At 44.5% G+C, this 27,670-nt stretch overlaps 1 protein-coding gene across 1 annotated transcript; it reads left to right on the plus strand.

Annotated features, from left to right (window-relative positions):
- The first annotated feature begins 17,764 nt into the window (after window positions 1-17,764).
- Window positions 17,765-26,097, plus strand: LOC119975547 (muscarinic acetylcholine receptor M2-like). Its single transcript, XM_038815336.1, has 2 exons — window positions 17,765-17,855; window positions 24,725-26,097. The coding sequence occupies exons 1-2, from the start codon at window positions 17,765-17,767 to the stop codon at window positions 26,095-26,097; spliced, it is 1,464 nt and encodes a 487-aa protein (XP_038671264.1).
- Window positions 26,098-27,670: the final 1,573 nt, after the last annotated feature.

Genomic DNA, 27,670 nt, shown 5'->3' on the forward strand with positions numbered 1-27,670 from the left:
CTCCAGACGTAACATCCACCAATCCCTTCTCTTTGGTGAATACTGATACACAGTATTCATTTAGTACCTCGTCCATTTCCTCTGGCTCCACACATTGATTCACTTGCCTATCCTTCAGTGGGACAGCCCTTTCCCTGGCTACCCTCTTGCCTTTAATGTCCGTGTAAAAAGCCTTGGGATTTTCCTTAACCCTATTTGCCAATGACTTTTCGTGACTCCTTCTAGCCCTCCTGATACCTTGCTTAAGTTTCTTCCTACTTTCCTTACATTCCACACAGGTTCCGTCTGTTCCCAGCCTTCTAGCTCTGACAAATCCCTCCTTTTTTCTTTTTGACGAGGCCTACAATATCTCTCGTTATCCAAGGTTCCCGAAATTTGCCGTATTTATCCTTCTTTCTCACAGGAACATGCCTATCCTGAATTCCTTTCAACTGACACTTGCAAGCCTCCCACGTGTCAGATGTTGATTTAAAAGGGGCTGGTTTAGCACACTGGGCTAAATCGCTGGCTTTGAAAGCAGACCAAGACGGGCCAGCAGCACGGTTCAATTCCCGTGCCAGCCTCCCCAAACAGGCGCCGGAATGTGGCGACCAGGGCCTTTTCACAGTAACATCATTGAAGCCTACTCGTGACAAAAAGCGATTTTCAATTTTTCATTTCACCCTCAAACATCCGCCCCCCAATCTAGGTTCTTCAGTTGCCACCTAATACTGTTATAATTAGCCTTTCCCCAATTTAGCACATTCACCCGAGGACCACCCTTATTCTTGTCCACCAGCACTTTAAAACTTACTGAATTGTGGTCACTGTTCCCGAAATGCTCCCCGACTGAAACTTGATCAACTTGGCTAGGCTCATTCCCCAATACCAGGTCCAGTACAGCCCCTTCCCTAGTTGGACTGTCTACATATTTTTTTAAGAAGCCCTCCTGGATGCTCCTTAAAAACTCAGCCCCATCTAACCCCCTAACGCTAAGTGAGTCCCAGTGAATATTGGGGAAGTTGGAGTCTCCCATCACAACAACCCTGTTGTTTTTACTGTTTCCCAAATTCTGTCCACATATCTGCTCCTCTATCTCCAACTGGCTGTTGAGATGCCTGTAGTAAACCCAGAACATTGTGACTATGCCCTTATTATTCCTGATCTCTACCCATATAGCCTTCCTGCCCTCTGAGGTGTAATCCTGTAGTACAGCTGAGATATTCTCCCTGACCAGTTGCGCAACTCTGCCACCCCTTTTACATCCCCCTTGACTGTTCCAGACTCTATTGAATCCAGGAAAGTGACCACCAATGCATCCACAATTTCCAAACCCACCTCCTCAACCACTCTGGGATGCAGATTGTCAGGCCCTCGGGATTTATCCACCTTCAATCCCTTCAATTTTCTGAGAACCATTTCTCTACTAATATTGATTTCCCTCAGTCCTTCCCTCTCACTAAACCTTTTATTCTCCAACATTTATGGTACCTGATTTGTGTCCTCTTTTGTGACGACAGAACCAACGCCATGTGTTTCTCCCTTAATATGCATGTCCCTGTTTCTGTCTATAGGGGGCCTACATTTGCCTTTCACAATATCTTTCTCTTCATATATCTACATAAACCATAATGTCAGTCTTTATGTTCCCTGCAAGCTTACGTTCGTGCTGCATTTTCCACTTCTTAATCAATCTCTTGGTCCTTCTCTGCTGAATTCGAAACCGCTCCCAATCCTGATACCTGTGTTAATCCTTGGCCAATCTGTGTGCTTCTTCCGTGGATCGGATACTATATCTAATTTCATTTCTAAGGCATGGATTGACCCTCTTACACATTTTGCTTTTGTGCCAGATAAGAATGAACACTTGCTGCAGTTCCCCCATGCGTTCCTTGAATGTTTGCCATTGCCTATCCACTGCCATCCATTTAAGTAGCGTTCCTCATTCTATCAAGGCCAACTAACGGTCCTAATATCATTGGACTCCATCTTACCATGCAGCCCGTTGCTATTATGTACGTAATGTATGCCGCATTGCTAACCTTCATTGTTTTTCTTTCTTTATAAATGTATTCGGTGGGTTTTTCGAACATAGTATATTTACAGGTGTAGAGAAAGAAGAGAAATATAGAGAAGATAATACAAACAAGATAAAGACAACGTTATATAATTAGCAAAATCGCGTAAATTAAAAGTAACCACACAAGTTGTGCGGAAGTAAAAACTGGGGAAGTGTCTATACATCGAGGTACTGGAGAGACAATACAGTATACCTGTATACATGTCTTGGGCGGGGGGGGGGGGGGATGGAGCCGACGCCCCATTCTTTTTCTTTCGTTTATTTTTTACCAAGCCGAGTACATACAACACCAGCAATGCAAAATAGATCCGGATTTGGGGGAGGGGGGGGGGGGGTTTCTCCCATTCGCTTTTCGCTGTTGTTGTTGCGTGTTTGCCTCTGCTGCGGCCATTCGTCGTTTCTTCCTCCTGTACTTTCTCACTGTGTTGCTGTGTTCCTCGTGGTCATTGTCATTTCCTGTGTCTCCTTCCAGCTTGTGTAACATCCTCTTTCCTTCCCCCCTCTGGTTGCCCTTTGTTGTTCTTTGCCCCTGTCCTTCCTTCTTCCCCCTCCCTTCCCCCCTCCTCGCTTTGCCTCCATTTCCCCACCCGCCCCTCTCCCTCTCTGCAGCTCTCCTTTCTTTTCTATTGTGTTTAGCTACCCCTTTTGCACTGTTCCCCCACTCCGCCCGCCCCTCTGTCCCTCCTTCCTTCTCTTGTCTCATGGTTTTCTATGTTCCCTGGCTCTTGGCTACTGGATTATTTATCAGCGTGTTTATTGGCCACAAACACGTCCCGGAACAGATGGGTGAATGGCTCCCATGTTCTGAAGAAGCCATCATCCGACACTGGGATGACGAATTTGATTTTCTCCATTTGGAGATATTCTGATGATTCGGACAGCCGGTCTGCAGGTTTGGGTGGTGCTGCTGACCGCCAGCCAAGATGGATTCTATGGCTGGAGATCAGGGAGGCAAAGGAAAGGGCGTCCACCCTCCTTCCCATGAAGCGATCTGGCTGGTCTGATACCCCGAAGACTGCCACTTTTAGGCACGGCTCCATCCTCGCCCCTTCCACTTTGGACATTGTCTTGATGAAAACTGTCTAGTACCCAGCAATTCTGGGGCAAGAGTAGGACATGTGGGGTTAGTTGACCGGGCCTCCTTTCCCATCTATCCTCCACCTCTGGGAAGAATCAACTAATTTGGGTTCTTGTTAAGTGGACTCTATGTACCCCCTCTATTTGCTTTAGGTTGAGTCTTGCACACATGGAGGTGAAGTTGACCCTATTCAGTGCTTCACTGCAGAGTTCCCACCCATTTCGAGCACCAGGTTTTCCTCCAATTTTTTTCCTCGTTACGTTCAATACAGTGCCGGACCTATCTACCAGTCTATCTCTACAATTACCTTTACCCAATATGTTGGTGTCAAGTAACTCCTCTAGTTGTGTCTGTCGTGGTGGTCGTGGGTACGTCCTTGTCTCCTTCCGTAGGAAGATTTTGAGCTACAGGTACCTTAGTTCGTTGCCCCTAGCTCGTTGAAAGCTCTATGTCAGTCCGTCCAGTGTTGTGACCCTGTCGTCGGTGAATAGATCCCCGACTTCCAGTGTCCACTGTCCTGTCTCCACCTTTTAAAGGTGGTGTCAGTGAGTGCTGGCACAAACCTATGGTTGTTCCAGATGGGAGCTTCGTTGGTTCCAGGTCTGGAGATCGCTACCTCCACTGGGCTGCTGGAGTGATTTTTGGGTGGGGATGGGAGTGCTGCCGTGGCGAGAGCATGGAGCGAGGTACCCCTGCAGGTGGTTTCCTCCGCACGCACTTACACAGCTTCTGGCTCCTTTTATCCATCCGCTTACTCGTTCTGTTGTCGCTGCCTAGGGGTAATATTGTAAGTATTGGAGGGCTAGCTCTCCCTTGTACTTTGTTTTCTGTAGGACCATTTTTGTGATCTAGCATCCCCCCCCCCCCCCCTCCATTACAAACGACATGATTAGTTTTCCAGTGACTTAAAAAAGATCTTGGGATCTCGATCGGGATAGATCAAAATAGGAAGAGGTGCCTGGCAGTACGCTCATTGTAATCATCTGCACTCTCCCCGCTAGGGAGAGTGGGAGTGTATTCTATCTTTGCAACTCCTTTTTTACTTCCTTTGTCAGACTGGTCAGGTTCCATTTGTGGATACCCGTTCAGTCATGAGCGAATTGAATCTCCAGGTAGCAGAATTTGTGTTGGGCTTGGTTAAAGGTCAGTCCCACTAGTGCTGCCCCTCCCTCTCGTGGGTTCACTGGAAAGATCTCGCTTTTGCTCATGTTGAGTTCGTAGCCTGAGAAGGAACCAAACTCGTTCAGGAGCATGATGATTCCTTCCATTCTGCATTGTATGTCCGAGATGTAGGGGAGCAGGTCACCTGCATAGAGCGAGACTCTGTGCTCTCTGGCGCCCGCCTGGATCCCCCTCCAGTTTTTTGATGTTCTGAGAGCAATCGCTAGTGGTTCGATCGCTACGGCACACACCAGTGGGGACAGTGGGCATCCCTACTTGGCGCCCCTGTGCAGCTGGAAGTACTGGGAGCATCTTCATTGGCTTTCTTAAGTTTTGTTCTTCGCTGGAGTCTCGCTACCAGTTATAATAATAGAACCATATAAATGTTATGGGATTGAAAGAGGTCTTTCAGGCCATTAGTACAGTTTCAAAACGTCGCTAATTTCAATCACACTTCCAAAATCTGGTCCGTAACCTTGCAGTTTACAGCATTTCAGGTACAGATCCATGTACCTTTTGAAGGAGTTGAGCATTCCCGCCTCAGCCACCAATGCGGGCTGTGAATTCCAGACGCCACCATCCTCTGGGTGAAAAATGTATTCCTAATATCGCTCGAACGTTTCTACCCATCACTTTAAATCTATATCCCATTCTTATTTGCCTCTCCGCTAGGTAAATATGTATTTTATGTCTGCCATCTCTGGGCCCTTAATAGTTTTACAGCTCAGTCTTGTCAGTCCCCTCTCTCCTCTTTGTCCACATTCAGTTGATCATTCTTTAAAACGTTTCCAATTGTTATTCTCAATCGTTAATTACTAACCTAGCCGACTGTTTCATTTTCCCAAGTTCTATTCATAGCTTCTCTGAATCACTTTATCTGTGATGTATCAACTTTATTATAATCATACTGCTGTCCTTCTATATGATTGTCTTGAACTATATAATATAGTGGTCACCGTTAATTATGTCTTTTGCAGGGCAACACGGTGGCCCAGTAGGTTAGACCTGTTGCTTCATGGTGCTGAGGTTGCAGGTTCGATCCCGGCTTCCGATTGCTGTCCGTGTGGATTTTATACATTCTCTCCGTGTTTGCCCCCACAAGCCAAAGAAATGTAGAATAGGTCAATTGACGACACTAAATTACCAATGAATTGGGTGCTCTAAATTTATTTTTTAAAAACTGTGTTTCGCCAATTTTACTTTTCTATTTGCTCTGATTCAATGCCGCTGATTAGTCCCGTGAGTTAATCTTTTTAAGTTGAACTTTTGCTTTTGTTAGCATATTGTGTCAGAAAGCTGCCCTCTGCACAAGATAGGAACTATATCCCCTTAACTCCTTCACCTACCTCTTCTGTTCAATTCATATCAGTGTTTGATATCATTAAGATAGTTTTTCTATTTTTTCCTATTGTTCTCCAATTTATCTACAGGTTTTTTTCCTCCAACTCGTTTGGTCGTTAGACGACCCCTGTTATTGCCACATATCCTTTACTCTGCTGTATTGATTTCTATGTATATTCTATTACTGTCTTGCACTCTATGGGCAGCACGGTAGCATAGTGGTTAGCATAATTACTTCACAGCTTCGGAATCCCAGGTTCGAATCCCGGCTTGGGTCACTGTCTGTGTGGAGGCTGCACGTTCTCCGCGTGGGTTTCCTCTGGGTGCTCCAGTTTCCTCCCACCGTTCAAGCATGTGTAGGTTAGGTGGATTGGCCATTCAAAAATTGCACTTAGTGTCCAAAATTGCCCTTAGTGTTGAGTGGGGTTTCTGGGTTATGGGGATAGGGTGTGGGCTTGGTGCAGACTCGATGGGCCGAATGGTCTCCTTCTGCACTACAAATTCTATGCCTCCTTTTCCTCCTTCCACCGTTTTCCCGAAAAAGTTCCTTCGCATTTCTCTCCCTCATCTTTCTAATTGTGTGTTACCCTTAATTCTCTGTTTAATTCTGTCATCCCTGTGATGTCGGGTCAATTAAATCCACGATTATTTTGAGCTGTTGTGTTTTAGTATGTACAACGGATCTAGCACGTACACTGTGTGCATTGCTGTGGAGGTATTTGAATTATTTTCAATTGGATTTCGTCTCACTTCATATTTTAGTCATCGTGTTAGATTTTCTTTTCGTTAATTCTAATTGAATCCTCTTTTGATTTATTCTTTCCTTTTATCCCCTACCCCTGTTTTATTTGTATTTAGACTGCTTTTCTTTCTTGATCATCCCTCCCCTCTCAAATTCTTAACAATGAAGTTCCTTTGTCGTCTAACTAGTTAATCTTTTCCCGGTTCAGCTGAAACCCATCCTGGTCAGTAAAAGCCTTTGCCAGGAACCGAGGCCAATGACTTCCGCTTGTGACCATGGAGTGATTGGTCGCATAAAGGGCTGTTCCTGTTCGAAATCACAGAACAGGGCTCCTTTTACCCAGTTCCGGTGGCATTTTGATGAAAAGGCGTCGGTGAATGTTGGAGGAGTAGTTTTCCCCTGGAATGGTATGTATTCTGATCACCGGACCGGGCAGACAACAGTGAGAGGTTTGGCTGGAACGTTGAAACAGTCTTGTGCTTCACAGACAGTCTCTTCCAGCATGCAGGCGGGGGATGTGCAAGCTGCAAGGCCCCAGATACAGGAAGTGATGAATTTTATCAAGAAGGAATTCCATAAACAGAGGAAACAAATGCATGATGATCATACAAAGGCCATTGCAGAAGCTGTGGCACCCCTGAAGAGTATTTTGGAGCGGATGGAGAAGTGCTTGGAGGTGCAGGAGAAATGGGAGTGATCTCGGACCACAGCGATCGTGTGGTGGCTCTGGATGCGGAGGTGGGGCTCCTAGGAGACCTTTGTAAAATGGTAAGGGCAGAGGTTGAGGAGCAGGAGAATATCTGGAGATGACAGAACCTGCGAAGAGTGGGCCCGCCTGAAGGAGTGGAAGCTGTCAGAGCAACGACGTACACCTCGAGGATTCTGGCAGAACTGGTGGCAAAAACATGTGCTAGATAAGGCACCTGAAGTGGACCGAGTGCATAGGTCTCTGAGGCAAAGGCCTAGAGCTGTGGAGCCGCCGCCGAAGGTGATAGTGAGACTCTATAAATTTGTGGAGAAAGAGAAAAGTCTACGGTCGGCCAGGGAGAAGTGTAGCTGCGGCTGAGAGGGAAATAACGTCCGGATTTATCAGGACATCGGAGCCGAGTTGGCAAAACGGCGGGAAGGTTTCAAGAAGGCCAAGGCAGTGCTGTTCCGACTGCAGATGAAGTTTGGGGTACTGTACCCAGCGAAATGATGGGAGACGTTTGGAGGCCGGGAGTATAATTTCGAGGCTCCAGAAGCGGCCGAAGACTTCAGTAAAGAGCATAAACTGGGGGAGAACTGACTGGACAATGCTTGGGAAAGGGGGTGCTGGCACTATGTAATGGTCCGGAGCATGTTTGAAGTGGGAGCATGGATGGGGGGATTTTCGCCATTTTTGTGTGTGGGGGGGTTCTGTTCAATGTTGAGATTCTAAGAAGTTGCAGGGATGAAAAGTTTATGTGGGGATGGATGTCAAATCCACCCCCCCCCCCCCCCCGGCTTATGGGACTGTTTGTGTTTAACATCTGTTCGTTTGCTTTTGGAGGAGGCTAGCTCCTGGAGAAGTCGTTGTTTGGGTGGGGGAGGGTAAGGCCAGCAGGATGCCTTCTTCTTTGAGCTGAGGAGTGGGGGGAGAGAGGGAGCGGGAGGTCCTTAGGATGTGTCTTTGGGAAGGGTCAGCGGCGCTAGCAGGTTATGCTGGTGAACGGAAGTAAGGTGGTGGGGGAGAAGGCCAGGAGGGAAGGTCGGGGGGGGGAGGGGAATGGGGGTGGGGGAAATAAGGGGAGGGGAAAAGCGGAGTGGGTCGGGGTTTCTGCGTCGTGGCAGGGGATGAGTGATGACATGGTCAAGGGCGAGGAAAGGGTCCATCTGGGATGGGCTAGGTGCAGAGTGGAATTAAAGGGGCAGGAGCTAAGTGGGGAAGATGATGGACGTTAGAGGGTATTGGAGGCACAAGCCTCTGGTAAGGTTGGTCACATGGAACGTGCGGGGACTGGATGGGCTGGTTTAAATGTCACGGGTGTTCGCGCACCTCAGGAGCTTGAAAGCGGGGGTTGTCATTTTGCAGGGGACACACTTCCATGAGAAGGAGCAGGCTACATTAAGGAAAGGGTGGGTCTGGCAGGATTTTCACTCGGGTTTGATTTGAAATCGAGGAGTTTTGCGATTTTCATGAGCACACAAATGGGATTTGTGAGTTCGAAGGAGTTGAGGGATCCGGATGGAAAATATTTGATTGTGAGTGGGGTATTGGAAGGGGCACCAGTAGTCCTGGTAAATGTGTATGCCCGAAATTCGAATGTGTGGGTTTTATGAAGGGGTTGCTGGCAGCAAATCCGGATTTGGCAACGTACCAGTTGATCATGGGACGAAATTATAACTGTGACCTGGAGCGAAGGGTAAATAGATCAAGCCCCAGGTTGAAGGGTAGGGCACGAATGGCAAGGGAGCTGGGGGAGGGGGGGGGGGTTATGGAGAGGATGGGTATGGTGGATCGATGGCGCTTTCAGAACCCAGGGGGAAGGGAATATTCCTTCTTTTCAAACGTCTATAAGGTGTATTCGAGGATTGATTACTTTGTAGTGAGTCGGGAGATTAAGGTTGGGATGGAGTGGGTGGAGTATGCGGCGATAGTTAGCTCGGACCATGCACCCCACTTGCTGGATATTCGGTTCAGTACGGCATGAGAGCAGAGGCCGGAGTGGAGGTTTGACTCGGGGTTGCCGGCAGATGGAGGTTTCTCTGATACGGTGTGGTTGGCAATTAGGGATTATGTGGAGTTCAATCAGAATGGAGAGGTGTCGGCGGGCATTTTTTGGGAAGCACTGAAGGCAGTGTTCCGGGGAGAAATTATCTAATTAACCGATCGTGCGAGTAAAGAAAGGAGGGTGGAACATGGCCGTTTAGTGAGCGAAATAGTGGAGGTGGATAGGGAATATTCCACGGTGCCCACCGTGGAGGGATTGACGAGGACAGAAAAGATGCAGGGACAATTTGACAGACTGACAACGGGGAGGTCGGAATGGTAACTGGGGTGCAATACGAGTATGGGAAGAAAGTGAGCCGCATGCTGGCACACCAGCTGAGGAGTCAGGCTGCGTCCAGGGAAATATTTAAGATCCGGACTGGTGTCAGAGCCAGGGAAGATAAATGAGGCATTTAGAGAGTATTACCAAGGACTTTATTTTTTTTAAAGAAATTTAGATTACCCAATTATTTTTTCCAATTAAGGGGCAATTTAGCGTGGCCAATCCACCTATTCTGCACATTTTTTTGGGTTGTGGGGGCGAAACCCATGCAGACACGGGGAGAATGTGCAAACTCCACACGGACAGTGACCCAGAGCCGGGATCGAACCTGGGACCTCAGCGCCGTGAGGCGGTTGTGCTAACCACTAGGCCACCGTGCTGCCCACCAAGGACTTTATGAGGCAGACCCAGGAGGAGAGGAGGGGGACATAGGGTGGTATCTGGACGAGCTGGAATTTCCCGTTGGAGGAAGCAAATAGGCAGGCACTGGACGAGCAGCGAGGCTGAGGGCGGTGCTGAATAGTATCAGGGGAATGAAGTCGGGGAAGGCACCTGGGCTGGATGAGTATCCGTCAGAGTTTTATAAGGAATTTGTAGTGGACCTGGCACCACATCTGTTGGGGGCGTTTAATGAAGCAATGGAGAATAGGGAATTGCAGGAGATGATGAGGCAGGCAGTAATCACACTAACCCCCAAAAAAGGGAAGGATTCGTTGGAATGTGGGAGTATTGGCTAAGTTTTTGGCGTGGAGGATGGAGGATTGTGTCCCAGGGGTGGCTGGATAAGTTCAAGCAGTCTTTGTGAATTGCAGGCAGCCCGTGAGTAATGTAAGACGGCTGTTGAATGTGGTGATGAATCCGTCGAGATCTCTGATACCGGATGTGGTGGTGTCCACGGATGTGGAGAAATCATTTGATCGGGTGGAGTGGTGGTACTTGTTCGAAGTTTTGGGAAGGTTTGGGTTTGGGAAGATGTTTGTGTCATGGGTGCGGTTGCTGTATGTGACGCCAAGTGCGAGGATAAGGACGAATGCTATGAGCTCACGAAGCTTTGACTTACACAGGGGTACGAGGCAGGGGTGCCCGCTGTCGCCGCTGCTGTTTGCACTGGCCATAGGGCCATTGGCGATGGCTCTCATGGGGTCGGTAGAGTGGCAGGGAATAATGAAGGGACAGAGGGAGCATCGGGTGTCGCTCTATGCAGATGACCTCTTGCTGTATGTTTCGGATCCGTTGGAGAGTATGGGAAGGATTATGGGCCTGTTGGGGAGGTTTGGAGTGTTCTCGGGATACAAGCTAAATGTAGGGAAAAGCGAGGTATTCCCAGTGAATGAGCTGGCACAGCGGGCTAATTTAGGGGGGGTGCCATTCACGGTAGCGAGGGATAGGTTTAGGTACTTGGGGATTCAACTCCATGATACACTTTGGGGTTCTATAAACCCTGGCCCATAACAATCTGCTGTGGAAGGGGTCCCAACACCCCCATTCAGCCGACCGCCAAACCAAAGAAAAGTTCTGACAATGCTGATGCATAGAATACAGACCCTCACTTCAACAAATTGAAAAGGAATAAATCGGCCATACTCAGTAATGCACAACGATTCATTTCTCTCCACTCCAATAGTCTTAAAAACAACTTCCACAAAAACGAATCAGAGGTACCCGTGTCTTCTCCAGAATCTACACTGGCCAGTGAAGGAGACAAGCACGTATTCTGAAAATTAAGAGCAAGAACAAAAGAACAGCAAAATTTAAACTCGCTACAATAATTTATTGCTGGGATCTATATTCAATCCTATTGGAGACATAACTAATCCTACCACACCTGCCATTCACCCATCACCCCGCTGGGGACTAGTCATCGTTCCTAGAAACGAGATAAGGGGACCTAAAAAGCAGTCCCTTCTTATGGATATGAGGATTATAGCACATGAGAACGAGAAGACTGCACACTCATATGTCACTTTACTCATCAAATATTGTATTTGCGAAAAAAACAGGGTTGCAAACGACTCTCGCTGTCAAGCTCAAACATTGTGCATCCTTGTCCGGATGTTCGGCAGCGACATAAAATCAACAGCATGGTCACAATGAAATAAAGTCCAGTTTGATTGATGAACTGCAGGATAATAACACATCATTATTTATTGGAAAGGAAAAGGCCATGATAAAATCATTTAATAACGCTTCACATCTCTCAAAAGTTCAATTGAAAAAACATTCGAACGCCATTGTGCCAACCGAGGCTCCTGCCGCGGTTTTGCGGAGGGAGGGTGGCAGGGATGGGGGTGGAGGTGTTAGGAGGTAGGTAATGATTCAACCTGTTCAGCCACCTCCAACCCCTCATGGCGAGCATTGCGACCAGGACAATGAAAGATCAGGACCTCTACTCGTCGTCACCAAGGTCGCTAAAAAGAAATACAATATATTCCATCGAATTTATCTCAAATATATTTCACAGCTCATTAAAGTATTCATCCAAGTAAGCCGCAAAGCTGCACCCCAGAGCAGAGAACATCATCCAGCCGATGAGCGCCAATGGTGGAAATCATCCCGATGTGCACAACACCACCGAGGCATGAGCACACACGGCAGAAAAACTATCACTCCAAGTTGCCTCCCCCACCCTCCAGCCATCCTGAATGACCCAATCAAACAAGGCTTCTCTCTGATTCATTAAGTTGTTCACCTCGAAACTCCGCTTAGGATCATCCAGGAAATAGCACAGGATATATATCCTCCACAAAATATAATTATGGAAGATTCATCTGGATAATGTAAAGAATTAAAGTCTCGTGGAGCCAGAGCTCGTGAACATACAGTCGTTCCCGCCTTTACAACACGTGACCCCAAACTCCAACGAAGCGTGTCCTCAATAATCTACCGCGTTCGGATCTATCTCTCTAGTATAATATTTATTTGTATTTATTCGTGCAATTTAAATGTGATTGGTTGGTTCAAAAATGGAGATTTCGCCAGATAGCTCCTTTTCTTTAGTTGGCGGTGACATAATGGGCCAAATGACTGCTATCTGCGCCACATATTTTTTCTGTTATGCTTCTAAGCATGCAAATCCTACATTTCACTCCTTTGCTGAACAAAGAAAGTTAGAACAGGTGTCGACAATTCGGCCCTTCAAGTCTGTTCCGCCATACATTGTGATCATGACTGATCATCCAAATCAGTAACCTGCTCACACATTCCCCACATATTCTTTGCTCCCTTTAGCCCCAAATGCGTTACCTAACCCCGGAGGCCAACGGCGCGCTTTCACTTCTACTGCCGGCTGAGGTTATTCAAAAACGCCCGCTTTATCAACCATGCCCCTCGCCTGAGGCGTGTGATCCTCAGTTTAAACGACCACCAGCCAGTTCTCATCCTCAAAGGTCAAAGCTACTTATGGCCATCTGGGTCTATGGCGAGCCTGTGGGTTATCTAATTTCGTAGATTGTTTGACCTATTTTGGAAACATATACGTGGTTCAGAAAACAAGCGTGAGCCTCAGCTTTCCACGGTCCGATTTTTTATTTCTCCACTTTACTCTCATGTTGAACTCTCTATCCGTGACCCACCATATTCATGGCAAGGAGCACAACGTAAGCTGGTGTGGCTAATACCTCATATTTTGATTGGAAGATTTTCAGCATCTGGAATCAGCACTGAATTCAATTCCTAATCAATATCGCTGCCATATTTGGTCTCCTGCACTTTGGGATAAATTGCCCTTAGTGTCCAAAATTGCCTTAGGGGATAGGGTGGGGGTGTTAACCTTGGGTAGGGTGCTCTTTCCAGGAGCCGGTGCAGACTCGATGGGCCGAATGTACATAGAACTGTAAATTCTATGAAAAAGTCTCGTAGTTATATTGTTCTTTTATTTTGCTTTTGGACGGTAATTGTTCATGGCTTAGTAGTTGCCCTCCTCCCCGCAGACACGTTTTTTTCCTGTTTCGTGACTACATTTTCTGGCCTTAAAATTCTCTATCTTTTTGTTATTTAACATCGCCTGCCCTCCATCCCATTACGCCGCTTCCGTTTTATTCGTGCTCGAAGCCTACTGTATCTCTAACATTACCGACTTGTTATGAACGGTCACCAGCCTGGCCCGTTCACTGCCAATTATCACGCTCTCCAGCGAGGCGGAGAACAAGAGTGTGAGGGATTCTGTAACTCAGTGCTGGGCACCCAAATGCAAACCAACACCTAACAGGTCAGATGGCTGACGAAAAACGGACCACGGTTGGTCGTTTTCGGATGCTTATCCCAAGAATATGACCTATGTTAGTGAAACCTATGCGAACATTTCGCACATGGTCAAGTGTATGCTGTGACCATAAATGTGTCAATATAAAAAGGGTTAACTGAACTTGTTTGTTCAGCGACAAAAAATAATATCTGTCTCCAGTGGGTGCAATCACTGGAGATTTTCCCTGTTCTATAAATAAGGGACTCACCAATGCGTCTAGTCTCACCCTGAACATCATTTCTGGCTTTCAGAGGGACCGCAGGCTTCGGAGAAATGGATCACTGGAAAATATATGATTTTGTCATTGATTTAGAAAGGATTTACTCTCCTTTAGCTTCGGTTATTGCTGTTCCTGGTGAGTGCCTATATCCCGTTATTAATGCAGTGAAATATATTGAAAGGCAAAATCCTAAATCAGTAAGTCCTGCTATTACTTTTATTCATAGAAAGCATTAATTCTTGTGGCGAATTCATTTCAATTTGATTGGAACACGGTAGCCCACCGATTCGTATCTCAACGAATGACGTACTCCCACTTTCACCATTTCTACCAGCAGATGTGTTCTTCTTACGATTCAAAGTGGCCTCGAGTTTCAAACCTAGATAGACATCAAAAGTTTGATTCTCGATACAGGCAAGGATGCCGACTATTAGAAATACTGGTGGTAAACTTAGATGGCAGATAGAATATTAAGCATTTTAATGTCTCGCAATTCACGTTGTCCTCACGTTCTGCCATCTCTGACTTCCCACCATTTTGTAGATGGTTTGCGATCAGAAAAAAGTGTTTTTTCCTCCAAAATATACGTTTATTTTCCTTTGTCATTGACATTTAGTGTAATCCATCCCAATCATCCGTTAGAAACCGACTAATTCCATGCTGCCTATGATAGGTGGGCGGATCTCGCACTCAGTCCAAGAGGTAACTTTCTGCCAGCTACCTCTATCTTTTCGATGAATGTTTCTTGTCATCTTCACTGTTCGCTGCAACGTTCAGTTCCTTTCACTGCAATAGGAACGAGACTGTCTGACCTGCAGCATTGTTCCCCTGATGTTTTGTGAATTGTATTCCCTCACAGGTTTCTTCATCCCAGGCCCTGTATATCCGCCTTTCCCAGTCTCTCATAAGTAAATTGTACTCTGCCACTTTGTTTTTCCTACCGACGTGGATAACTTCACATATATCTATGTTCTCTTGCACATTCTATGTATTCATCCACTTATTCACTTTTCTAAATTGTCTTGACAATATCCTTACCACCCACATTTCCACCAGGTTACATGTCATCACCAAACCTGTACTTGGGGTCCCTCATCCAAATCATTGATGTAGCCTGTCAATATATTGATCCTTGCGGGATCCGACAGGTCATGACCTGCAATTACCAAGAAAAAACATATGTTCCGACTATTATTTTCCAGCCTGCTGACCAGATCTCAATGTCAATATCTGAAAACAAACCCATGTGCTTTAATTTACAAACAGACCTCTTACAGACTGTCTGAAAATCAAAATACAACTCATCCACCACTTTAAGGCGTTTTTGTTTATTCTGCTAGTTACGTCCTCAGAAACCTTCAGTTGATTTGTCATTTTCTCTTTCATGAATCAATTTATAATGTCTAATCCCGTTGATATTTTCGAAGTGTCCTATTACAATATCGTTTGTAATATATTATTGACATTCCTTACTGTAATTGGTAGAATACGGGCTCTGTAATTCCATGTTTTCTCCTTACAATTTTTAAAAACAACGGATTTACATGTTGCCTCATCTAATATATTCGGAGCGGTCCAGAATCAGCAAAGGTTTGGAAGATCGGAACCAATCCAACCATTAGTAGCGTGGACAGCTCCTTTTATGCCTTGGAAAAGTGCTTTGAAAAAATAAAGTGGGTAGAGAAAAGACCGAAAGTGTTCCCCTTCGTGTTAAATGGAGGAAAGACATGTCTGGGAATCCTGGATGTGTATGAATGCTTAGGGCAGGTAAGAAAGAAAATAATGTTTTTAGCAGGTACAAAAGGAGCAAAGCAGATGACGGCTGAGTAGAAAATATAAAGTGCAGTGGCGTATTTCAGAAAGCAATTGGACGAGCAGAGAGGGGTCATGAAAAAGCAGTTGCGAGTAAGATTAGGTAGAATGCCAATATATTCAGGAAGTAAATTAAACGGATTAGGATAAACACAGAGGGTGTCCCTATTAGGGATCAGGTGGAAACCTGTGCAGAGAGCCTTTACAGGGTGTTAAACGAGTACGTAACATCTGGCTGTACTTGGAGTCGAAGCAAAGAGTTACACAATTTTTTGCGAGGGACTGTGACGTTCTGGAACAGATTTACATTGGGTAGGGAGGCGAGGGGAGTGTGAGGTCATATTCGACATATTGATGGTCCTAAAAATGGACACATCGCACGTCCAGATCTATGTTATTCCAGGATGATGTGGGAGTGAAGGGAGGAAATCGTAGGAACTCTGATCGAAATTTATAATTCATCTTTGGCCAGAAGATTGCAGGACAGCTAAAGTGGTGACAACTTTCAAGAAGATTATTGAAGATAAACCTGGGATTTACAGATCGGTGAGTCTAACCAGTAATTTGGAAACTATTGGCAAAAGCTCTGAAGGAGGAAATTAATCTCCACTTGGAACGACAAAGTTTGTTCAGGGATAGACATTACGGCTTTCTCAGAGGAAAGTAATGAAAACAAATTGAATGATCTACCCATCTGACCAACTCGTCTATATCTTCCCGCAGGCCAACAAATTGACAAGTTTATATGGACTTCACTAAGGCCTTTGACGAGGTCCGTCATGGCAGACTGGTACAAAAGGTGAAGTCACACTGGATCAGGGGTGAGCTGGCAAGACGGATACAGAACTGGCTCGTTCATAGAAGGCACAGAGTAGCAATGGAAGGGTGCTTTTCTGATTGGAGGGCTGTGAGTAGTGGTGTTTCGCAGGGATCAGTGCTGGGACCTTTGCTGTTCGTAGTATATATAAATGATTTGGTGGAAAATGTAACTCGTCTCATTAGTAAGTGCAGACGACAAAACGTTTGGTAGAATTGTGGATAACAATGAGGTATGTCAGAGGATACAACAGGATTTAGATCGTTTGGAGACTTGGGCGGAGATATGGCAGGTGAAGTTTAATCTGGACAAACGTGAGGTAATGCATTTTGGAAGGTCTAATGCAGGTAGGGAAAATACAGTGAATGACAAAACTCTGAAGAGTATTGGCAGTCAGAGAGATCTAGATGTACGATCCAAAGGTCAATGAAAGGAACAACACAGGTGGAGAAGATAGTCAAGAAGGCATACGACATGCTTGCCTTCATTGGCCGGGGCATTGAGTATAAGAATTGGCAAGTCATGTTGCAGCTATATTACCTTAGTTAGGCCACACTTGGAGTATAGTGTTCAATTCTGGTCGTCACTCCACCAGAAGGATGTGGAGGCTTTATTGAGAGTGCAGAAGAGATGTACCAGGATGTTAAAGTGCGATGCGCAAGGATTAGAGGAGATGTACGAGGCACGTTGTTTTACACAGTGACAGTGCGTGCCTGGAACTCGCTGCCGGAGGAGGTGGTGGAAGCAGGGACTATAGTGGCATTTAAGGGGCACCTTGACAAATACATGAACAGGATGGGAATAGAGGGATACGGACCCAGGAAGTGGAGACGATTTTAGTTTAGACGGGCAGCATGGTCGGCTTACGCTTGGAGGGCCGAAGAGCCTGTGACTGTACAGTAATTTTATTTGTTCTTTGTTCTTTGAAATGTTTAAGGACGTGATCAGGTGTGCAGATGAGGGTAATGCAGTTGATATTGTATAGATTTTAGCAAAGTCTTCGAAAAGGTTCAATGTGGGAGACTGAAAGGGACGTATAGCCACAAGGGATCTAGTTACTTGCCAAGATACATCTAAAAATAACTTAGTTGTAAGGGACGTAGTCGTTGGAGAAGGCTGCTTGTGTGACTGAAGATCGGTGTGCAGTAGACTATCACATGGATTAATGCTCTGGCCCTTATTGTTCGTGATACATAAAAAAATATATAGACTACAATGCGGGTGGGGGAAGGGGCGGGGCTTGGGGGCCGGGGGCGGGATGGATGATAAGTAAGATTATGGATGACACGAAGATTGATAGGTTAGATAATAGTGAGGAAGAAGATCTTAGGCTGCAGGAAGATATAGACGGGTTGGTCAGATGGGCAGGTGAGTGACAAATATAATTTAACCTGAAAAGCGCTAGGTATTTCACTTTGGCAGATGTAACAAAACAATGGAGTACTAAATCAGTGGCAGGACACTGCGAAGCTCAAAAGAATAGAGGGATCATGAGGCGCTTGTCCAGTCGCTATTTCCTTCCTTGCAACATAATGTCAGATCTGGGGTGTTCACTAATGATTGCTCAATGTTCTACGTCATTCTCGACTCCAGGCATGTGTAAATGTAACAAGCCCTAGACAATAAACAAATTGGTCTGACAAGTGGCAAATAAAATTTGAGACACGCAAGTACGAGTAATGGCGATGTCCAATATTAGAGCGTGAAATGATAGCCTCTGTCATTCAATGGCATTCTTATTACTGTATCCCCCACTATCAACATCCTTGTGTTATCATTGTGCAGACGTTGAACTGGACATGCCATATAAGTACTATGGCTGCACGATGTGTTCAGAGACCAGTACGCTTGCGGCAGTTAACCGTCCTCCCGACTTCCCAAAGCCTACAAGGCACGAGTCGGGAGTGTAATGGAATACTTTCCACTTCCGTGGATGAGTACAGCTCCAACAACACTCAAATTGAAGGCAGAATCCAGGACGAAGCAGCCGCTTTGTTGGACCCTCTTCCACAGGCATTCACTCCCTCAACCATGGATGCAAAATGGCAAGAGTGTGTACCGTCTACAACATGCACTCATGGACTCACTAAAGCTACTGCGAAAGAAGCTCCAAAACTAGGGCAACGACCATAGAGAACGAGAAAGAAAGCAGTTATTTGGGTGCACCACCAACTGGACATTCCCCTCCAAGTCACATACCGCCCTGACTTGCAAATATATTGTCCGCTGGATCAAAATCCTGGAAAACCCTCCCTAACAACACAGAGGGCGTACTAACACAACATGTACTGCACCGGTTCACGAATGCGCTATCTTCTCAGGTAAAAAAGGGATGGGCAGCTAATGCTGGCCAAACCAATGCTGGCTGTGACAGCGAAGCTCACATCCCACGAAACTTAATTTAAAAAAAAATGATTCCTGATGGCAGCAAGACAGGTGCAGATGGTCGTTAAGAATACACAGGAGACACGCCTTTTTCAATCGTGGCATAGAGTATAAGAGGAGGAAAGCTGTATTGGACAGTACAAAACGTTGGTTGGGCCACATCTGGAGTATTGTGTGCAGTTCCATTCGCCTCACTATAGCAAGGATGTGATTTCAGTGGAGAGGTGGAGAGGAGATTTCTCTGGATTTTGCATAGAATGTAGCATCTTCGCTATAAAGCGTGATTGTACTGGCTCGGCTTTTTGCCCTTAGGGAAGAAAAGGCAGATTGGGGACCTGATTTAGGTATATAACATTGTTAGAGTGTTGGTCAGGATGGATAGAACGGAGCTATTCCCTTCAGTTGAAGGATCAATAACGAGGGGCAAAGTTTTAAGATGAGATTCAAGAGGTTTGAGGGGGACTTGAAGAAGCGTGATAAAGAGTTCAGCATGAGAGTAAAGTAGAGAAATACAATATCGGACCGTGGAAAGCTGCGGGTCACGCTTGCTTTCTGAACCACGTATAGGTTTCAAAAGCAGTTGACAAGAATACATTGCCTGGGGTGGCAGTGGAGGTGGGGGGAGGGGTGGGGACCTCACAACCTCTAAAAGCTATGTAGATGAGCACTTGAAATGTCCTCACATGGAAGACTATGGACTCAGTACTGGAAAGTAGGAACAGTGTAGATTGAGTATAATTTTTCGGATTTGTCGGTACCGATTCGATGGACCAATTGGCATCTTCTGTGCCCGATGGCTCCATAAACTCGTTCCCGCTGCAAAACTCTCTACTTTTTCAATCTCTGCTCAGTTACTCTCTTTCCTGCTTGCTACCTGACTCTGCTTCAATTCATCTTTTACCATTTTGCTTTACATCTGCTTCTCTCGATTCTGGTCACCCCCGTCTGGCCTGAATTATGTCGCTGCGCTATCTTGTTTTATTGTTTTTCTTGCCATTCCAACAGTTTTCACTGCACTTTCTCAGTATTGCGGCTCATCACACGAGGAAACCGGCGAGGACGACGAAGGAATGATTTGCAGGATAAATAAAGATTGGAGAAACTGGAATTTAGATTGAGTTCAGGGAGTGAGGCTTTGGAAAGGGCAGGATGCATGTGAGTTTTAAAAAGCGCAGTAAAAAAGCAAATTACGACAAAATATTTTGAAGTGGAATTTCTACCTTGACTAATTTCAGGGACCAACCGTCCGCATCAAAATCTACTTTAACGACTAGGCATTTGTCAAATTTCCTATTTAAGGATACGACAGGCAAGAAAACTCGAGCTGCTGTGACCAAAGCAGAGGCTGGAAACAAAAGTTAACCTTGTAAAATGTCAAAATCCTGTCCTGTGGAATGGCATATTAGCCCGAAACGCCCAAACACACATGATAGCTCCATATTTGAAGGACTGGTGTGATTTATTACGGCCCGAGTGAAGTGATCATTTCGAATATATCAGCTGACAAATATCCAGTGACTATTGTGGCCTGGATTTCCGCTTTTCGCATTCCAGTTTAAATTTGTCACAAAGTCAATACAATCGAGCTCTTGTGAAGCAAGGCAGGCATGCGACCGTTGTGGCGTCCTCTCAAGTGAGAAAGCCAGGATGTAAAAAGCACCATATACTTTCATTTTTAATGCAAACTATACAAACATAAAAGTAGGACACTGAGAGCTACCCAAGGAACTGGTTCTAAAATGTCATAGCAAGCAAAATATAAATAAACATCCATACTGAGATTTGAAATCATTCTGAAGAAATGTACATTTCTTCAATAATTTACGAATTTGTCAGGGCCAGCCTGGCTTTTTTATGTGCACTTATTACATTGATACGATATTAATCCACCCTGATATACATCATTGAACAATCTCTATACTTTTCAAATGTCTCATTGCTGCAAAATATGGCTCAGAAACCATTTATTGGAAGTTATGTTTAAGATGGATGATGTTTTCAGCAGCAGAATCGATTTTCCTTCATGGAAAATAGTCAAGCTAGCTCATCTAATGAAATCTGAGGCCTCATGTTGAGGGCGTGTCGGGTCATTAGCGAGCATCTTCCTGATTGGTACACATGTTCGTTTCTCTGTGCATGCGCAGCTGACAACAGAATACTCTCGGGCATTGATTGCTAGCTTCATAGATCATAGAATTTACTGTGCATAAGGAGGCCATTCGGCCCATCGAGTCTGCACCGGCTGCTGGAAAGTGCACCTTAACCAAGCCTACACCACCCCATCCGCATAGCCCAATTTTGGACACTAAGGGCAATTTTTAGCACGGCTAATCCACCTAACCTGCACATTTTTGGACTGTAGGAGGAAATTGGAGCACCTGGAGGATGCCGATACACACACGGGGAGAACGTGCAGACTCCGCGCAGACAGTGACTCAAGCCGGGAATTGAACCTGGGACCCTGGAACAGTGAAGCAATTGTGCTAACCACTATGCTACCGTGTTGCCCTTCTCTTTCAAATGTTGCGGAACATTCTTTGTAGCAACGAAGTAACCTGCCAAATTAGTACATTAAATGCACCACAACCATTTGATTATTAACCAGTTGCCCGGCATACGTTCCATTCCCACTTCCTCAGCCGAATAAAAAGCAAAATGTCAGGTACAGTGGAACTTTGCTCTCCTGTAGAGGGTCGTGAACAAGTGCACAATATTGGAGTTATAATTAGTACTGACATCAGGAAGTTTCAAGGGTAATGGAACCATAGAATTAAATTCCACAGGGTGATGCCATTTGGCCAGCATGGTGGTCCACGTGTAACACTGCTGCCTAATGGCAAAGATGACCCAGGGTCATCCCGGTCTCGGGTTAGTGTCCGCGTAGAGTTTGCACATTATCTCCGTGTCTGCCTGGGTCTCACTCCCACAACCCAAAATATGTGCAGAGTAGGTGGATTGGCCGCTTTAAATTTGCCTTTTTTGGAAAAAAAAAGAACGACGTCATTTGTGTCTTTCACTGAAAATACAATGGTTGCGGGATGGATTAGATTTTTCAAAACTGACATCGATGTACTTTTGGCAGCAAAGTATGTAGCAAAAAACATGTATATGGCGCTGCAGCCCAAATCAGGCATGCTGTAATCGGAGGGGTTGGGTAAGGTTGAAAGCCTAAATGGACCTTTATTTGTGTTCAGTCAGGGAACAGAGTTGTAACAGGGAATGAGAACGGATCAGTGTGAATGAAGGGAAGTTGACAGCTAGAATAAATAATGCATCAGGCATTTCCAAATAATCCCCACAATGTATGGGGAAAAGAAAAGTGTATTTGTTACAATGAGCACAAAGAAATAGAAACTCATATGGAGAATATGGAATGTTGGCACGGAAGTGGCATGTAAATCCAAGATTCATTGGCGAATGGCAGTGTATGCTGATGTGCTATTTGCACTGATGAGTTATTTGCCATTCCACAATGATAACGGTGGCCACATTTTTCTCAGTCGTCAAAATATTTACTCAAATGATGAATCCAGGCAAATTTTCATTAAAACTTATGGAACCTAATCTCCAGCACGATTAGAAACTGGAGAAAAATATGCAAAAAGTGCTGGAAATACAGGGCCGAACAGAGGACCTCCAAAAGAACAATATCTTGATGTCGACATTTCAGACAGAAGTCTCAAACCATCACCGTGATTCCCTATGTCTTTTCCTGCAATACCCTAGCAGTCTCATCATGTCCTAGGCCTAGGCATTATGTCAACAGTTGGGAATAATGGCCAACTACCTGTAGTAGAGGGAAGTATCGAGAGGGGACACGCATAAAGAAAGAAAAGATAATTAATCATTATATTCTCTGATTTTCTGTATTCCGAATATATGGGTTGGTGATGCCATGGAATGTTTTCACGTAAGTGATAGTGTTCAGCAAAATAGAATAGACAGATGAAAGGGGGTAAATTGAGCAAAGATGTACTCATAGCAGGGAACTTTAATTGACAGTAGCATAGTGGGAAGATAGAATTACATAATCGCTGTGCCGCTTATCTGATTTATGTTGACATTGCTTCCCTGGTTCCAGAAACCCAAATGATCCTGCGTCCTCACAGGACGTACCGTAATGGAAGGCCACCGGCAGAAAGCTCCTTCGAAATAAGATACATGGGCTGCCTTTGCAAGTATAATAGCTCCCAGGCGATCCTGAAGACTCCCAATTGTACTCGCCTTTGTGAGGCCATCCAAATTGAAGGGCGATATTCACTCCTCTGTCTCTCGTTGACATAGTGTCAAGATCACTCTTCCTACTCCTCAATAGGGCAAGCCGTTGAGGTTGCTGGCGAAACTGTGGGTTAGCAGTTATCCTTCGGTAGATCAGTGTAAAAAACCTTGCGGTATTGATATTGTATCGTCTTTCTGATGCACTTGTTCCACAATCCACGAAAAGAAATTCTAAGCGCGTTGTCCATTTTATTTTTCAATTTATTTTCCAGTATCCAATTAATTGCAAATACAATTAATACATATAGAATTAATCGCATTACCTTCTCGTTCTAATGCAGTACTCTGCTATGCACGTTGAAAACACTGGTTCAACCTTATATTTCATAATTTATGCTTCATTGTTTGGTCTTGTACCCTATAATTGCACCTCTTTCTCAAACGTTATCTTGTTCGCCGTGTCGCTATTTCATTCCTCGCTGTCCCTTCTTCTTTCACTTTTGCTCTCCTTGTTTTTTTTATTGGTTTTCTCTTCCCTTTTCAACTGTCGCTCTCTGTCATCTAGCGTTCCTTTTTTGTTTCTACGTTAGTACCATCTTAATGCCTTTGGTGGACCAAAGTTCCGGTAGTATGTTTGTTCAATATTGGGCGTTCGTTCCTAGAAAGTTAAGAGGTAAAAAAAATGCTGTATAAATATAAAGTACATGACATGGAACACTGAAGAATATTGTAATTTACTTCTCTCGTGTTGCATAAATTTCGACGTTGAATTTGAAATACCAGCCTAACACAAAATATCCCTGCTTTTCTAATTATCACATTCTCATAATAGATGCGAGCTATATAATGATAGAAATGAGCGAATTAAAACTAGTCTAAACTATAACCCCATAACCATCTATTTCTGATTCTGACGGAGATCATGTTGGGCAAAATGGTTCTAATTTGTGAGGGAGGACTCACACTGGATCGTCTGCTCTCCTTGCAACACTTCCTAAATGATAGGGATTTTCAGTCTATACGTGAGTTTGTGGTCTGGATACATAACTTTAAATTAATCAAAGGAAAAAAGTTTTATGTTATCCTAGATATATAAATATCTAGAAACAGCAAAGCAAACCCAGAACGAAAGGGCAATATGGTGGCGCAGTGGTTTGTACTGCTGCCTCACGTTCCTGAGGACCTGGGCTCGATCCCGGCCCCGGGTCACTGTCCATGTGGTGTTTGCAGATTCTTCCCGTGGCTGCGTGGGGTCTCACCTGCTCAACACATACATATGTGCAGATAGCTGAGTTGACCACGCTAAATTGCTCGTCAATTGGAAAAAAAATTATTGGGCACTCTATATTTTTTTTAATAACCCAGTTAATTATCAATTAATCTGAGACATGCATGTAACGATAACTATTAACATCAAGTAATTAACTATTAATTCCTAACGATTGGTAAATAAATTATCATGCCAGTTGAATCCTGGTTAGAACAAAATTCTTCCTGACAAAGATACTGAGCTTTTTAAGAGCGTTCAATGTTCTTATTGATGGAACTTCAATTTGCAACTAATTGTATTTTAAATAGAACATTTGTGTTTCCTGATCTCTTTTCTTTCCTGTTTCGCATTTGTGCCTCGTCAGTGCTCACGACATATCAGCGGGAAAGGCTAGCAAACTCCACAGAGCTAAACGAATTTCGCAACAACCTCACAGGCTTCTTTGATACTGAAAGAGTGAGTTCTTACAAAATGGTCGAAGCGGTTTTCATTGTAATTGTGACAGTTGCTTTAAGCTTGTTGACTATCATTGGAAATATTCTGGTCATAGTTTCTATCAAAGTAAACAGACATTTGCAAACTATGAACAACTATTTTATTTTCAGCTTGGCCTGTGCTGATTTAATTATTGGTGTATTCTCTATGAATCTATACACCACTTACATCGTCATTGGCTCCTGGCCATTGGGCCCAGTGGTTTGTGATTTGTGGCTTGCTCTAGATTATGTTGTCAGTAATGCATCTGCCATGAACCTCCTGGTCATCAGCTTTGACCGTTACTTCTGCGTGACAAAGCCCCTCAGCTACCCCGTGAGGAGAACAGCGAAGATGGCAGGAATGATGATCGCAGCTGCCTGGGTGCTTTCGTTTATCTTGTGGGCTCCTGCCATTCTCTTCTGGCAGTTCATTGTAGGGGAGCGCACAGTCAGTGAGGGTGAATGTTACGTACAATTCTTCTCAAATCCAGCCATCACGTTTGGCACGGCTGTAGCTGCCTTTTATCTCCCTGTGTCAATAATGATGACTTTGTATGTACAAATAGCTCGTGCCAGCAAATGTCGAATGAAAGACAATAAAGAAGAGCGTGAATCAAGCAATGACAGCATTTCACCCAGTCTAGTGAAAGACAAGAGAACGAAGCTGAACAACAATATCATACCAGGTGTTCCTGATGGTTTTTCACAAGTCAAACTACAGAATGATATAGTAGCAGGAGAAATAATAATTAGTAATTGTGAGAAAGAAGATAAGGAGCTCCCCAATGCGTCAAATTACTCCAGCGTACTCCCATCAAAACCAAAGCCGACTGGGACGAAACAAAGGAGCATAGCTCTTTATATGACGCAAACCTGCTCCATGACGCGCAGCTCTAAACTCTCCTGCATAAAGATAGTTAAAGATAGCGAGAGCAGAGCAGAAAATAAGATCATTACACTGTACAATCCTTCTGTGAAGAAGAGGACAGGGGCTGTGTCCCGTGAGAAGAAGGTGACAAAGACCATCCTGGCTATACTTCTGATATTTATCATTACCTGGACCCCATACAACGTCATGGTGCTCATTGACACCTTCTGCTCAACCTGTGTCCCCAGCACGGTCTGGACTATTGCATACTGGCTCTGTTACCTTAACAGTACCATCAACCCAGCCTGCTATGCACTCTGTAATGCTACATTTAAGAAAACTTTCAAGCATCTTCTGTTGTGTCAGTATAAGAAAATTGGTGCAACAAGATAATAACAACTACAACGATTAATTATGAAAACTGAATGTCTATTTATTTTATTCACTTCTTAAATGTTGTTCATTCTGCCCGCAAATGGGCCAAGCATATATTGACATCTGCGTTATTGAAATCACATCTTTATATATTACATTGTTATGCATCTGTAGCGACTGTTATCAATAAATAATGTTAGAAATAATGTTTATTATACCACATTTATGCATGAATTGGATGGTGCTATTATCTGAGGTTTAATCATCCTAAAATAAATCCTAAACGTGTTTAGTGACGAATTTTCATATTTTACAACATTACACAAAATACTATATATCGTAGAAATTACAATACAGAAGGAGTCCATTCTGCCACTCGAGTCTGCAGGGGAAAGAAGATTCTACCCAAGCCCACACCTCCATCCTATCCCGTAACCCCACACTACCTTTTTGGACACTAATGGCAATTTAGCACAGCCAATCCACCTAACCTGCAGATCTTTGGACTGTGGGAGGAACCCGGACCACCCGTTTGAAGCCCAGACAGAGACGGGGAGAATGTGGACTCCGCACAGACATTGACCCAAGCCGGGAATCTAACCTGGGATGATCCATGATAGAGCAGGGAAGCAACTGTGATAACCATTGTGCTACCACGCTGCCCAGTCTAGTTTCTTGAGTCCCAATATGCAACTTTAGGTGGCTAGTAATCTCCATTTCTATTTCAACTGATGCAGACTGGGGAGCGGGAGAAACAGCAGATCTCTGCTCAAAACTGGTCGTAAAACAATTACGAATCGCCAAGTTATAGCCAAGGACATCCCTTCAGGTAGATAACTGAAAAGGTGTCAAAGGTGCTTCAATTCCCATGATGCTCCTTTAGTGGATACCCTCCATGCCATTTGTAATCCACGTTTTGAGTTGATTAGATACCAGATGGTTCATTGTTTGGAATAAAAATTAAATTATGGAAAGAGAAAGTAAATCACTTTGAAACTTATCGTCTAATAAATTAATCATGTCGCTCAAAGAACATCAGTGAACTGAACATTGTAAATAATTTATTTTCGGTCAGAATCCTGAAACTACCTTCCCAACAGTGAGTGTGCCTGCGCCACGTGGACTACTGAGGCTTAAGAATGCGTCTGCCCACCGCCTTCTTAATTGGCAATTAGAGATCGGCAAAACATACCCAGCGACGCCCATTTTCCATGGATGTATAAAACATGGCTGCCAACAAATGCAGAAGAACATAACGGCCTTGATTGAGTTGAGTGCTCAGGAAACAACAGAAACCAACTGCTTTTTCGTAATTTGAGCTGCATTTGAATATGCAAAATCATGGCAGTACTCCCGTGGTGGCGCAGAGGCTCTTGTAATGGAAAGTAAATAATTAGTTAAAATCTGTCACAAAATCCGAAATGCATATATATGAGTGCTTGTCTGTTTGTCAAACAGGCAATGATTTTCTCAAAACCCTTCGTTGATTGAGTCAATGGATATGATGGAGCCTTAATATTTTACATTAGGAATTCTTTCTAATGTTAGTATTGACAATGTGCCTGTTACTTAATAAATTGTAAAAGATCAA

Source organism: Scyliorhinus canicula, chromosome 13, assembly GCF_902713615.1.
Source record: "Scyliorhinus canicula chromosome 13, sScyCan1.1, whole genome shotgun sequence".
Taxonomy (NCBI): Eukaryota; Metazoa; Chordata; class Chondrichthyes; order Carcharhiniformes; family Scyliorhinidae; genus Scyliorhinus; species Scyliorhinus canicula.